Source organism: Vipera berus, assembly GCF_964194415.1.
Source record: "Vipera berus genome assembly, chromosome: 1".
NCBI lineage: Eukaryota > Metazoa > Chordata > Lepidosauria > Squamata > Viperidae > Vipera > Vipera berus.
In genome coordinates, this window is record NC_138202.1 from 163106215 (window position 1) to 163121046 (window position 14832).

The 14832-nt window shown below is 39.3% G+C and overlaps 1 protein-coding gene across 1 annotated transcript in view; it reads right to left on the bottom strand.

The window, feature by feature from the left end:
• TTN (titin) overlaps positions 1-14832 on the bottom strand; it is a 314129-nt gene that overhangs the window by 82764 nt on the left and 216533 nt on the right. Inside the window, exons 215-235 of the mRNA XM_081340361.1 lie at positions 14351-14538; positions 14150-14264; positions 11961-12245; positions 11124-11275; positions 10875-11022; positions 9619-9796; positions 9403-9524; positions 8970-9257; positions 8588-8884; positions 8133-8319; positions 6894-7009; positions 6508-6807; positions 5284-5583; positions 5082-5187; positions 3571-3767; positions 3175-3480; positions 2795-3073; positions 1932-2231; positions 1530-1832; positions 637-1011; positions 241-543 (exon numbers count right to left, since the gene is read on the bottom strand). Coding sequence (XP_081196487.1) covers positions 241-543; positions 637-1011; positions 1530-1832; positions 1932-2231; positions 2795-3073; positions 3175-3480; positions 3571-3767; positions 5082-5187; positions 5284-5583; positions 6508-6807; positions 6894-7009; positions 8133-8319; positions 8588-8884; positions 8970-9257; positions 9403-9524; positions 9619-9796; positions 10875-11022; positions 11124-11275; positions 11961-12245; positions 14150-14264; positions 14351-14538 — 4845 coding nt within the window. The remainder of the gene's footprint in view (positions 1-240; positions 544-636; positions 1012-1529; positions 1833-1931; positions 2232-2794; positions 3074-3174; positions 3481-3570; positions 3768-5081; positions 5188-5283; positions 5584-6507; positions 6808-6893; positions 7010-8132; positions 8320-8587; positions 8885-8969; positions 9258-9402; positions 9525-9618; positions 9797-10874; positions 11023-11123; positions 11276-11960; positions 12246-14149; positions 14265-14350; positions 14539-14832) is intronic.

Consider the following 14832-nt stretch of genomic DNA (forward strand, 5'->3'; position numbering starts at 1 on the left):
ATCTATTCATAAATTAACCTTCCCTCTTCTGAAGGGATCGTAATTGCACTAGACCTTCCTTTTGTAGATCTCAGGCATAAACACAAAATGAGGCTCCCATAGAAATACATAAAACAGAAGTGGAAGGCCACCTCTGAATCAAAGTTTTAAAATTAATATTGCTACAAAAATGTGGCAATATGCATTTTTTGGGGGGAGGAGGGAAATGATGCATCATTTCTTTTAAGGCATAATACTTACCAAAAGGATCTTTAGCTACAACAGGTTTCGAAAGAGCTGGTGGTCCAGGCCCTACTCTGTTTTCGGCTTTCACACGGAAGACATATTCTTTTCCTTCAATCAATTTAAGCACATTATATTTGCAGTGTCTAAGTGTGGAAGTGACTGTAACCCAGCCGGTTTCAGTTTTTGCGCTGTCTTTCTTTTCCAAGACATAATTCAGTATTTCACTACCACCGTCATCAAGAGGAGGATCCCATTTGCAAGTTATGGAATTTTTTCTAACATCCTCCAAAATAAAATTGACGGGAGGTCCAGGAACATCTATTTTTAAAACAAAAATGACGATTAACTCTTGCACGTATCGCAACACGTCTTTTGAATAAGAAATTGAATAAATTATGTACAGGGACGTACCTAAAACATTGACTTCACAGGAAGCTTTAGCTACGCCATGGTCGTTTTCAACTCGTATAGTGAACGTGCCATGGTCTGCTCTGAGTGAGTCTCGAACAACCAGAGAAGACTCTCCTTTTTTACTGTTGTCAATGCTTAGCCGCTCAGGTATGGATAACTGGAAAGGCTCTTCGTCTTCAGCTTCACCTTTCTTCTTCCTGGAAATCTTGACGACCCTCTTCTTAATTTCTTGGGGTTGGATAACTTCATCGTTCCATAACCAAGCAATTGCTGGGTAAGGTGAACCTGAAATCCGTGCATCTAATGGAATATCAGCACCTTGCTTCACTTCAAGGCCAGCCTGCAAATTAGCACTAAGGGAGACCTTTGGAGCCTCTGTAACAATAAAACAACAACAACGACAACCCAACGTTAATTTATGTGAGAGAATTACAGTTAGTCCTCAACTTACCACAATTTATTTAGTGACCACTCCAGGTTAAAACGTTACTGGGAAAAAGTGATCGATGGTCGTTTTTCACACTTATGACCATTTGCAGCGAGCCTGGGGTCAGGTGATCAAAATTCAGACCCTTGGCAACTGACTCACATTTGTGACAGTTGCAATGCCCTGGGGTTGCCTTCCGTAACTTTCTGACAAGCAACATCAGAGGGAAGCCAGATTCACTGAACAATCGTGTTACTAATTTAACAACTGCAGTGATTCATTTGACAACTGTGGCAAGAAAGATTGTAAAATGGGATAACACTCACTTAAGAAATGTCTTGCTTAGCAACAGCAATTTTTTGTGGGGGGGCTCAATTGTGGTCATAAGTTGAGGACTACCTGTATAGCATAATATCATTTTTATGTATTAACAATGAATAATGAGGGAAAAAAGTGTAAAACGTACCAGTAGGATCCACTGCTTTGATTAAAGGAGTAATATTAGATGGTTCACTAACTCCTGCAGCATTCTCAGCACGGGCTCGGAACTGATATTCTTTGCCTTCTTCAAGATCTTTTACAGTGTAAGTCAAAAGAGGCACTAAATAGTCATTGCATCTCTCCCATTTATCTCCTCCTTTAACCAGTTTTTCCAAAACATAACCCATAATTTTCGTTCCTCCATCATACATGGGTGGTTTCCACGTGAGCGTTACTGACTTTGATGTCGGATTATGAGTCTCAAGATCAAGAGGTGGATCTGGTCGTTCTGTGTATCGAAAATTTAAAATTAAATAAGTAAGAAGAAGGTATGGGAAAAAAATTACATTTTCACTCTAAGCACTTGTTTATTAACATATAAACTTACGCTTTGGGTCCTCAGCAATCACTGGATTTCTCAATTCGAGGTATTCACCTCCTCCAATTTTATTGACAGCTTTAACACGGAAATAGTATTCAGCATTTGGAATAAGATCCTTTACATTCCATGCCAATTTGTTTTCACCAGACATCACCGGTATATATGTTCTCCTCCCAGCTTCTCTTCTTTCCAACACATAGTGTAATATGGGAGTATTGCCATCAAATTCTGGTGGTTCCCAGGTAATTTTGCATGAGCTTTTAGTTACTTCACTTGCCTTAATAACTTTGCATGGTCCAGGCAAACCTAGATGAAGGTACATGTGGGTATTAAGTTTGAAAAATATGCAACAAAAATTCAAAGAATGAAGGCTACTGCTAAGCTTGTAAGCCGCCCTGAGTCTTCGGAGAAGGGCGGGATATAAATGGAATTAAAATAAAATAAATAAAATAAAATAAAATAAAGAATGTGAAGAATACCCATACTTGTGATAAATGACATGCCTACCAATTACAGTTCCTTAGAATAAAAGACAATTATTTGTTCCCCATCATAACTAGAATACCTAGATTATATTAAAGTTGGCTTACAGCAAGTACCGTTTTTCTCATCTCATCTTTCTCATCTTTCCCACTACCTTCTCCTACTGGTATCTTATGATTTATCACTTATTGTTTCTATCTCATGATTAATGATTGTAACTATGATTTATGATCCATGACCTATCCATGACTCTGTTTTTGTATGTACGCTGAGAGCTTATGCACCAGAGACAATTTCCTTGTGTGTAAAACAGTGCACTTTGCACTGGCTCAGCACTATGAACCGAATGTAAATGTCTGCTAACAGGAAAAAAACAACCCATTTACCTATTACTTTGACATTCACTGTGCCAGTAGTTGAACCCAATTTATTCTCCAAGGTAATGGTGTAAACACCGGCATCTGCGTGGACAGCATTTGTGATTTCCAGCAAGGCAGAGGTGTAGTCGCTCTTCATGGTGGTTCTGTCGCCCGCTTTAAGCTCCTTCCCGCTTTTATGCCATGAAATGGTTGGAGAAGGAACCGCTCTGAAGGGAACTGGAACACTTAACTTTTGACCTTCCACCACAATAATATCTGTGGTTTTTATATCAACAGTTGGATTACCTATTTAAAAAAAATAGAGAAGAATAACCTCAATCTATGTTACAGAGCAATTTTATTGTGGCTGTATGTTTTATGACTGCTTTGGAGAGAAATATACGTACAATCGGGATCTTTGGCTACAACGTTTTCTGAAATGTCTGAAGGTTCACTAGCTCCTATAGCATTGACAGCTCTGACTCTGAGGACATATTCCTTGTCGGGTACAATGCCTTCTTCGGCTTTGTATTTCAAGTCTTTGACCGGCCGAGAATTTATTCTCATCCACTTTTCAGTTCCTGCTTCACAGAGTTCAATATTGTATCCAATGATAGGACTTCCACCATTTTTCTCGGGTGGTTTCCATGCGATGGCAATGTGTTTTCTGCCTGCATCTGTTACGTGCAAATCCAGAGGTGGTGAAGGAGGACCTGCCCGAACGGAGAAAAGTGTATTAGTTGCCATAAAACTGTTTGACCTAGCTTTATCTTTTCTACATTATGGTTTTTATTCTAATTTACTTGTGGGGTCTTCAATAGCCAGGATGTCAGTTGGTTCACTGGGATGACCACAGCCAGCTTCGTTTTCAGCACGAACTTGGAACTGCACCTCTGTGCCCTCAATGACATCCGTTACTCTGAATTGACAGTCAGGTCCAGCCGTCTTGCCAGCTTTTACCCAACGTGTGCCAAGCTTCTCTTTCTTTTCAATAACATATCTGTATTAAGAGGAATGGTATGGAGTTATGCAATGAAATCAATTTGAAACATTAAATTAAAAACAAAATTGAAATGTATCTACGCTGATTATTTGTTGCATCACTGTTCTACTACATATAGTATTCCATCCAAATAATAAACCTCAGAACCATTTAAAGCTGGGGTGTCAAACTCGCAATGTGACGTGATGTGTTGCAACGTATTGTGACTTTTTTTGCCATTGCCGGCAATGGGCCCGGTTTCGGCATGATGGATCTGGCTCGTGGGCCGGTAGTTTGACATCCCTGATTTAAAGGATGAGCTCAGTTTCCTGCTGTGTTCTTTCCTGATGTGTAATTTGCATTCATAAATCTTTGCCCGCTCAATTCTCTTACTTTTGTGAGCAGAAAACTGGTTACCTTGAAATGGCTTGATGTAATCAGCAAAGTGAAATGTTGACTTCAGAGAGTCCCCAAAGGTGTTTGGCCAAGGAGCAGCTGAGAGATGAAGGAATCTAAACTCCCATTTGTTTTGGGGGACAAATTCAGACCAATTATTTGAATGGCCTATATCACAAGTCTTCAAACTTGGCCCTTTTATGACTTGTGGACTTCAGCTCCCAGAATTCCTCATCCAGCATGCCTGGCTGAGGAATTCTGGGAGTTGAAGTCCACAAGTCATAAAAGGGCCAAGTTTGAAGACCCCTGGCCTATATGACTTTTTTTTACCACTTGAAATAAGTGGCATATGGGAAAGGAACCAAAACGTTGTCAGACAGGGAATAGTTATACATGACTCTATATCTTCATTGTTTCCTTTCAAAACTGCAACTAATAACTAACAAGGCCTTGAATGTTTTGGAGTACTGCAGCACTGGAGCCCTAAAAGAATTGTTCTGCCACTAGTTCTATCACTTTATCTAGCAAATTAACAGCATTCTTACCAAACTTATTTTCTAAGCATCCTGTTTGTGATTCAATTCCTTTATGTCATCTTACTTACAAATTACTCCACTTCCATAACTTCTAACTTGAATTTTACCTTTGAATACAGATAACCAACCTGATCATACATTAGAATGCATATCAAAAATGATCATATCCCACTTCTCTCAATAGGGTGTCTGTCTCTATTGATTACTCAACATATTTCCATTCTTCACCTAAATTTCCTACTGGTTTCTGGAAAATGGGTGCTCTGAATGTATAAACTTTCTTAATTCCTTTCTAGTCATGTATCTTTAAATGGTTTTCTTTTTAACAGTAACACTTTACACACAGCAAATGTAATCTCTCCACAAATATCGTCCTATATTAGTTTATTAATAGCATTACCGTTGAATTGGCCTGCCACCGTCATTCTTAGGTGGTTCCCATTTTAAGTCAACGTGTCTCTTTGTCACCTCAACTGGTGTAAGGGCATATGGTGCTCCAGGGGTAGCTAAAATAAATGAAATTCACATTAAGTAAACCAGAATTTTAGAAACAGGAGCTAGCATATTGCACAGAATTTTGAACATAAACCCAGAAAACCTACTGAAAGTGTCTTTGGCTAGAACTGAGTCCTCAATTTCACAATAATCGCTCTGCCCCACTGCATTTTCAGCAGCCACACGGAATACATAGAGAGAGCCTTCAGTCAGAGGTGTCACAGTATATTTGGTGTCTTTTACTGTGGTATCTACAGTCTGCCAGCCTTTCCGGCGCACATCCCTCTTTTCAACAATGTAGTTTGTAATAGGAGAACCCCCGTCTTTTTCTGGCACGGTCCATTTAAGGTCTGCAGTGTTTTTAGTGATATTAATGACTTCGAGCCATCGTGGTGGTGAAGGGGGATCTGTGAAGACATTAACAAAATGGTTTTACTTTGGGGAAAAAAAGCAATAAGGAATCTATCAAGCAGGGGGTTAAAGGCAAACTCTACATCTTTGTTCATTTCCACTGATGCCTTTATAAACCCCATTACTGCTGAACTGGTCTGCCGCCATCATTCTTCATGTGTGTTTTTTTTAAATGTAACTTTATTGAAGAAATTTTTAGCAAGTTAAAAAACAATATAAATAGTAGAAAAGAAACAAAAGAAGAAAGAATAGTGAACAAGGAAGAAAAAGAAATAAAAGATTAAAAAAAGAGGTAATAAAGAAATGGCTTCCAATCTTTCTGTCAGGACCTACCCCAATCCACGTCTTAGGAAAACAAAAACTCTTGGAGTCAGTTCTAGTCCAAAAGGAATTTTTACTAGGACATGTTGGTTGTGGAAATACAAGACAGGACCTGGTATTGTTTTACGGATTGAGACTTTATAAGGAGTTCCCGGTTCAACCCCCCTTCCCTCAACCCCATTTGGTCAGCCCCCCATCATTTACTTTGTGTCATCCCTTTCGTGGGAAAAAGGGATCTTCGGATCTTTTACAGTTATTGCCTTCTTCCTTTACAGATTCAAATGGAGACACAGGCCAGATGCCTCCTTCCCTAACCCTCCCCTTTGTTCCCCCAGTTCAAAAGGTTTCCCTTGGTCTTTGAAATAACCTAAGGCAGGCTGAATCCACATCCGCTCCTCCTTCCTCGGAAGATGGCAGAATCCAGGAGGGGGGGGTAATGTTTTAAACATACATTTATGAATGTGATATAAATGGATTCTGACACTTTCTGAAAGTAGTTATGAACGCATTGTCCCTTTTCCAGGATAAAGGCAAGCAAGTTTTTAAGGTTTTCAAGCTCTGTTCAGCCTCAAGCTGGATTCTCAGGAGGAGTTACTTACTTAGCCTTTCCTTGCACAGCACAGGATCACTGGGTTCACTGGGTTCGCTTTCCCCAGCTTTGTTCACAGCTCTCACTCGGAAAGAATATTCTTGTTTCTCCATAAGTCCTTTGAGGAAATGTTCTGTCATGGGGACACCTTCGGCCACTCTCACCCATTCATCTGTGCCCGTCTTTAACAGCTCCACCACGTAGGATTCAATTTTGGCACCTCCATCATGTTCTGGTTTTGTCCACTGCAGGAAACATGTCGTCTTGGCAATGTCCTTCACTGTTGGTTTCCCAGGAGGCCATGGAGGATCTGGACATAAATTGAACATTTAGATCTGGCAGGCTAACTTTACAACAAGAGTTTAAACTATATTATCAGTTTAGGTTAATTTTTACCAATGGGATCCTTCACTAAGATTGGCTCTGTGGGTTTGCTTGGTTTTCCTGGCCCAGCAAGATTCTCTGCCAAGACTCGGAACTTGTACTTCTTATGGTATGTGAGACCCTTTACCCTAGTAATAATGAAAAAAATATATATTTCAGTGTTCATTTAGCAGTAAATATTATTAAACATATGTAGTATGTTGCTGTATATCTTTTCACAGATGTAAATAAAAAACATTAAGGAGAGGTTCTTGGTGCTCTCTAAGCTTGGTTGTTTGCTTGCAGATGTTTCATTACAAACACAACGAAGCTCAGAGAGCATCAAGGACTCCACAGATCAAACCTGAACTACATCTATTCTTGTCTACTGAAATAAATTTATATCTACCATATAAATATTACAAAGAGATGACTTGTGGCACAATACTTAAGTAAAGCTTTCTCATGCCAGGATTGTTTTGCCATCACTGAAGCTCAATACAAAATTTGTAATCAGATAATGCACATGAATATTATATGTTTGCTTAATATTTTGCATATTTTGTATATTGCTTAATATTTTAAGAAAGCCAAGAATATTAGGTGATATTGTCTTGCTATTTATTTATAAAATGAGATGCTCTTAATTGCCTGTGTGTGCTTGTGTGTGTGTGTCTGCGAAATACAATTTTTCCTGTCTAATGACATAATAGCATTCTCTCTACTTCACTTGGAAGATTGGTGAAACCTGAAGGGCAGATAAAAGGAAAAATGATGGGTAGGTGGATGCCTTTCCATTGGTTGTTAGTCTGTACTTTAAGCAGGATGTTCACATTTTTTTTAAAAAAATCTTACTATATACATATTCCACTCATTTGTGAGCTAATATGTAGGACCCATGTGTGTTATTTTAGAAAGGAGCAGATACAACACATAGTTCTGAATGATTTAAATGCTTCAAGTTACTAGAAAGCTAAAATGTCCAAGAGGTTCCATTATCAACACAAATACTCTTGAACTGCTTCAGTGACAGACAAACATCAGTTGTTACTCTATTACCACACCAGTTGTGGTTCCTACATTGCAGAGAAGATGACTATGGAGAGTATTTCTGATATATATTGCCGCCAGCTTATGAGTATTCAAATAATGGGCAACAAGATAATTATTTGGAGCTAATAACACCTTTCATACATAATACTATAACAGGTCTATGTGTTTGTTTTTATTTGAAAACATGATTTTTCTTCTGTAAGAATATAATGATCTTACTTGAATGCTGTATCTTTAACTGGTATTTTATTGCATCGTATCCATTTATCGTGATCAGGGTCAAACCGTTCAACCCAGTAGCCAGTGATAGGACTGCCGCCATCTTCATCTGGTTCAGTCCAAGTTAATGTAACAGAATCTTTAGTGATCTCAGTAGGCTTTACACCTGTTGGAGGACCTGGTGTATCTGAACCAAGAAATATAAAGTCAGAATTAGAGGTCACGTATTTGTAATTTCAGTGCAGATGGCTGCTGCTCCTGGCTGTTGCTCTGATGCATTGACACCTTCTGCAAAGATTAGCCCCATAGTACCAGCAACATCCAAAAGGATGGGGAGGTGACATGGTTCTCACAAAATGATTCACTGGTTGGAGTGGCTGCCCCCCACTGAAATAGTTTCTATATGACCCAAATACGGAGATAAGTGTACTTGCCTTTCAGACGAGCAAACTTACCGAATGGATATTTAGCAATGATAGGATGGGATAGTGCTGGTTCTCCAACTCCATACATGTTCTCTGCACTGACTCTGAAGATGTATTCTTTAAGGGGTGTGAGCTTCGTAACTTTGAATTTTGTTTCTTTGATGGTGGATGACAACTTGTGCCATATTTCACTGTCTGCAGCTCTTTGCTCTAGAACGTAGTTTGTGATTTTGGATCCGCCATCATCTCGAGGGGGATTCCACGTCAAAAGGCAAGACACATTGGTTATTTCAGACACATCGAACGCCGCCGGTGGACCGGGCTTATCTGTGGAGACATAACAACAGTTCGAGCTTCTGCTTCCGCTACGGAATTAGGAAGACGCCGAGAATTAATCACAGAAAGAGCATACCTAGAACATTAACTTCAACAGTTGCTGTTGCCCGACCACTGGTATTTACAGCTTCAATGATATAGGTGCCGCTATCGCTCCTATTGCTGTCTGATATTATGACTGTAGAATGTTCAGGCTTGGTTTCAATGGAGATCCTTTTGTCAGGTCTCAAGATGTTTTCTGCTTTCGTCCAGGTAACCCGAGGTTCAGGCTTTCCAGTTACTCTTGCAGGCAGCTCTATTTTAGTTCCAGCTTTGACAGTGATTCCAGCCAGTAATTTCACATCTAAGAAAATCTCTGGAGCCTCTGATGTACAGAGAATGAAAACAGCATGAATAAAACACGCTACCCATCTAACAGCTCATTTCATATAGTCGCACACCCTCCTCTCCCCAATATTTCCAGGAACAAATATTATATGTTGCTATAATATCATTCGGCAAGTAATTACCCATCGCGTCCACTGCCTGGATTTCATCTGTGGGCTGGCTTGGTTTACTGGCTCCTTGCCTATTCAGAGCCTTCACCCGATAAGCATACCATTCCCCTTCCTTAAGTGGTGCCACCTTCATTCTGTTAATCAGAACACCATTTCAGTTAATTAATAGCATCATTAAGTGCCCTAAGAATCACTTGTAAAAGAATTCCACCTACTGCTGCTACTTACTTGGTCTCAGTTACAGGTTCACCACAAGGCTCCCATTTGTCAGTGCTACGCTGGCACTTTTCAACTACGTAGCCTTTGATACGTGAGCCACCATCATATTTAGGTGGGTCCCATGTAAGGAAAATGGACTTAGATGTTGGATCTCGCCACTTAACGTTCTCTGGTGGATCAGGAACCGCTGTAAGAGGAAAAATGTGTTGCCTTATCGTTGAGGGTCGAGTGTGAATGGAAAGAAATGTTCACTTCCACTTCGTGGTATCTGGATTTTTTGTGACCTCCCCTGCTACTTTCCCCATAATAATCTTCCACAGTCATTATTTGTCTGAAATGGTATAGGGTTTCCTGCCTGAGCAGGGGGTTGGACTAGATGACCTCCAAGGTCCCTTCCAACTACTACTACTACTACTACTACTTCTTCTTCTTCTTCTTCTTCTTCTTCTTCTTCTTCTTCTTCTTCTTCTTCTTCTTCTTCTTCTTCTTCTTCTTCTTCTTGTTATTATTATTATTATTATTAATAATAATAATAATTGGGTTTTATTAATTGGTTGGGTTTTATTAATCTGTTTTAATCTATTTTAATGTGTTTTAACTTATTCATGGGGATTTGTTTAATCGTTTTTAATTTTTGTATCTTGTTTTTTTAATATGTATTGCCCTGTTCACCGCCCTGAGTCCTTCGGGAGACGGGCGGTATACAAATAAAATTAATAATAATAATAATAATAATAATAATAATAATAATAATAATAATAATAATAATAATAATAATAATAATAATAATAATAATAATTATTATTATTATTATTATTATTATTATTATTATTATTATTATTATTATTATTATTATTATTATTATTATTATTATTATTATTATTATTATTATTATTATTATTATTATGGTAAGTCCTGCAGTCTAACAAACAGCTTTTCCAAATATGCAGATGGATATATTAGCTAGGACAAGGGTAGGCAACCTTGGCTCTTTTATGACTCGTGGACTTCAACTCCCAGAATTCCTGAGCCAAACATGTTGCCTCAGGAATTCTGGGAGTTGAAGTCCACGAGTCATAAAAGAGCCAAGGTTGCCTACCCCTGAGCTAGGAGGAAGTTAGAAAGCCTATGGTGCCATCAGACATGTCTGCCTCTGTCATTTCCTTTTTCAATGGGTTTGCCAACTGGCAACATTTAGCCTGAGTAATTATACAGAACATGCAGAAATCCAAAATTATTTAGAACAGCTAATAAAAAAAGCTCACTAGCAGGTGCTGTCATGTTAACTGGCTCATCAATGTAAGCAGGCTCTCCTGGTCCACATTTGTTGCAAGCTGAAACTCTGAATAAGTATTCTTTTCCTTGGGCAAGATCTGGGACGATAAATTCTTGGTCAAGAACCTTGTCAATCACCTGCAGAAACAAGACACACTTTTTCGTATCGTAGCCCAGAATATTTCCAAATTAAAAAAACTGACTTTTATTAAAAAATATTTTTTTGGTTCAAAACATACTTTAATCCATATTTTGCGGCTCACTTCACGCTTCTCAATAAGATAGCCAGTCAAAGGGCTTCCTCCATCATTTTCAGGAGGTTCCCATGTTAGTTGTACTGTGTTCCTGGTTATTTCTCCAACTGTTAGTTCTCTTGGTGCACTTGGGCGAGCTGAAAATAAATGCATATTATATTAAAAACCTGTAACGCAGCTATACACATATTGATTAATTGATACCACTTTATATACCACTTTAATCATTAGTGACTGAGTAGCTTACATGCCAAATACAATAATCAGATTTAAAACCTAATACAACACAACACCATAGCAACCATATACTATGTGACACAGGAACTAATATCTCCACAGGAATGTCTATGAGGACATCTGTTTATCTGTGAGGACACAGATAAACCTCCAAGTGGCCTCAATGACTCTCTAAAAGAATGCAAATGACCAGCTATCTGCAAGGAATATAAATCCTTCCATTCCCCACCATCCAGTCACAGCCAAAGAAGCTTCCTGGATAAGCGAAACTTCTTCAAAGAAAAACAATAAAATCCAGTTGCCTCCTGAAAAAAGCACATTTGGGATCTCCACAAGAACTAAAATTCATTCTACTTCCAAAGATCCTTTGGAAGAGCTAAGGTTTAATGGCATTTCAGAATCATAATAGAGATTTATATGATGATGTTTGATATGAAATAATTTGGTGAAGGAGCTTATAAATACTGACTCTAGCCCTAATTCAACATGCTTTATATATATAGTCATTTAATGTTGTAAGATTGTTCATTTAATTTATGACAATTTATAACAAACATTTACTTAACATTAAAACTGAATGCTCACCAATGACATTAACATCGATTTCTCCTGATACAGACGATACAGGATTGACTAATTTCAAAGTATAAATGCCTTTATCTCGCCGTTCGCTTGGCGTAATAGTCAGTTTTGCAAAGGCAATATTGGTTTCAATTTTCACCCGATCACCATCTTCTAAAACTTTGCCACCCACTGACCATGTGGCCTTGGGAACTGGGTAGCCAGTGATGGGAACATAGATTTTGACTGGCTCTGGAACAATAACTTCAAGTCCATCTTTAAAGCCACTTAAGTCCATTGTAGGTCCAACTGAAAACAAACATAAGTTGTGCCAATTAATTTGTGCCAATTTCTATGATAGGTTTAATTTTCATTTACAGCAGCTGTGAAAAGATAGCTGCCATAATTGGAAGTACTATTATAAGATGACACCTGTGTTTGATGTAAGACTTCTCCCCCTCCCCCCAATTTGATACAATTGCAGTGAAGAAACCTGATAGTAAGACCTGTTCTGCTTAAAGAACAATTTTATAGAAGAATGGAGGTACTATTTATGTGCTTAGCAGGCAGCATGAAACAGTAGCTCTTTGGATAAATCTGAATTACATCTCAGAACTACATGGAAATATTTATCAGGTTCTCCAATTCCACCCGGTGATGACACCTGCAAGATCTTTTGCTCATGGCAAAGTCTACCTCGGGATCTACAGTATATTGTGAAGATGTGAAGTAGATGCAAATGTGTACCTGCATCAAGGCCTGCCAAAGCCTTGCTTTACCAGTTATCACCAGCATACCCAAAAGAGCCTTAAAATAGCCCAACTGAACCTCTGGTTGGCTGCAGTAGATTTGCTTACAACTGTTGTGATTCAGGGTCAGCCTGTGGGTTCAGCAGTTGGGTCGGACGACTCAGAGGAGGAGGAGGGGGGTGTTGAAGAGCTTGCTGAGCGGATTGGACAGCTTGATGAGAGCCCCCAGCAAGGCCCCTCTCATCTGGTCACGATGCAGACCCAGCTGTGTGAGCCTGACAGCGTGGATGAAGATGACCCACAGCTGGCCCTGTTCAAGGACGCCCGACGCAGGAGGCAGTCAGTCAGGAGTAAACAGAGGAAGGCAATGGGGCACCTCGGAAGGAGGCACAGAGAGGCCACGCCCTGAACTGTATTTAAGGGGAATGTGTGGGAGGGCTGGTTTGCTGAAGGCAACCACTTGGATTGTTCCTGCTTCTTAGCTCGTGTTTTATGGTTGGTGTCTTGTCTTGCTCTGTTTTATGTGAATAAATTTGGCAGGCGTAATTCCAGCCTCTTGCCGTTTGTAGAGGGGTTGTCCCTGCCTTTTCTGCAGGGCCGGTAGCAGGCTGGTACAGAACAACAACAGATGATCTGCACTTAGCTATTTTTTTTTTGCAATAAGTGAGACACTGGTGAAGCGGGCACAGCAGAGCCTGCATTTTCTGCACCGCATGAGAAAAACACATTTTCCTTCCCCTGTCCTCACCACTTTCCACAGAGGGATGATCGAGAGAATTCTGTTGTACAGCATTACAGTCTGGTTTGGAAGCATCACTGCTTCAGACAGGAAGGCGGTGCAGAGAGTGGTGAGGATGGCTGAAAAGATTATTGGCAGTTCCCTCCCTTCCATCCAGGACATGCCACATAAGCGTTGCTTGAGCAAGGTCTGCAAGATTGTCTGGGACACTACACATACTCTTCACAACCTGTTTTCCTTGTCACCTTCTGGGAGGAGGCTTCATGGTATCCAAAGCAGAACATCCAGATTCAGTCACAGTTTTGCTCCATACAGTATTAACCTTGTGAACTCTAAAGCCTCCTGCTTCCATTATGTATTCAAGATGGGCAGCGATTAATATTTATATGTTACTTATACGTAAAGTTGTAGGTCTATACATATGTTCTATATAGGATGTGTAAATGTGTGTTATGTTACGTATGTGTACACTTTGAGAGCAAGCAACTAAATTTCATTTTTAATGTGTGCCATTGTGCCCATAGTAAAAAATGACAATAAAGGTTATCTATCTATCTATCTATCTATCTATCTATCTATCTATCTATCTATCTATCTATCTATCTATCTATCTATCTATCTAGATGCTTTAGTTGCAAGAACTCGAGGATTGATTTTTAGTAATAAGCTTATATAACGTTTACTTTGAACTGCTGACATGTCAGAGATAAATGAAATTTGCTTACCATGTGGATCATCTGCTGTTAGTGGTCCAATAGCCTCAGCTGGATCTGATATACCAGCAGCATTTTCTGCAGAGACTCTATAATAATACTTAGCTAGAGGTGTCAATCCAGTCACCTGCCAAGACAGGGGCAATTATTGTAAATGACATCTCTGAAAATGATCCAATGCTTCATGCGCTCCAGAAAGAAGTTACAACTTACGGTATAAGAAAGCTTAGGTGCCAGCTTTGCATTGCAGCGAATCCAGTCATCTGTTCCTTCTTCCCGCCGTTCTATTATGTAGCCCAAAATTGGACTACCTCCATCTTTTAGTGGAGGCTCCCATTTCAGTTTCACGGATGACTTAGTTTGCTCAGAATGATCAAGGTTAATGGGAGGACTTGGTCTTTCTGCAAGACATATTAATTTGGAAGGTTTAAATATTGGTCCCTTCAAGAAGAATGCACAAAATACAAAAATAAAAAGATGAAATTGTGTCTGTGGAAATCTCAGACTATTCCTAAAATAGCACAGTAGAACCTGGCCAGAACCTTCAACTGAAATATCCTTCAAGTCTGTTGCATCTTCCTCCATGAACGTGGGAATTATTTGAAAGAGATTGGCCGTCTGTTTTGAATGTGACACTTCTAGTTTCTCATTTTCTCACAGCTAATGATTTCGTAAATCATAACCCATTTTTTCAT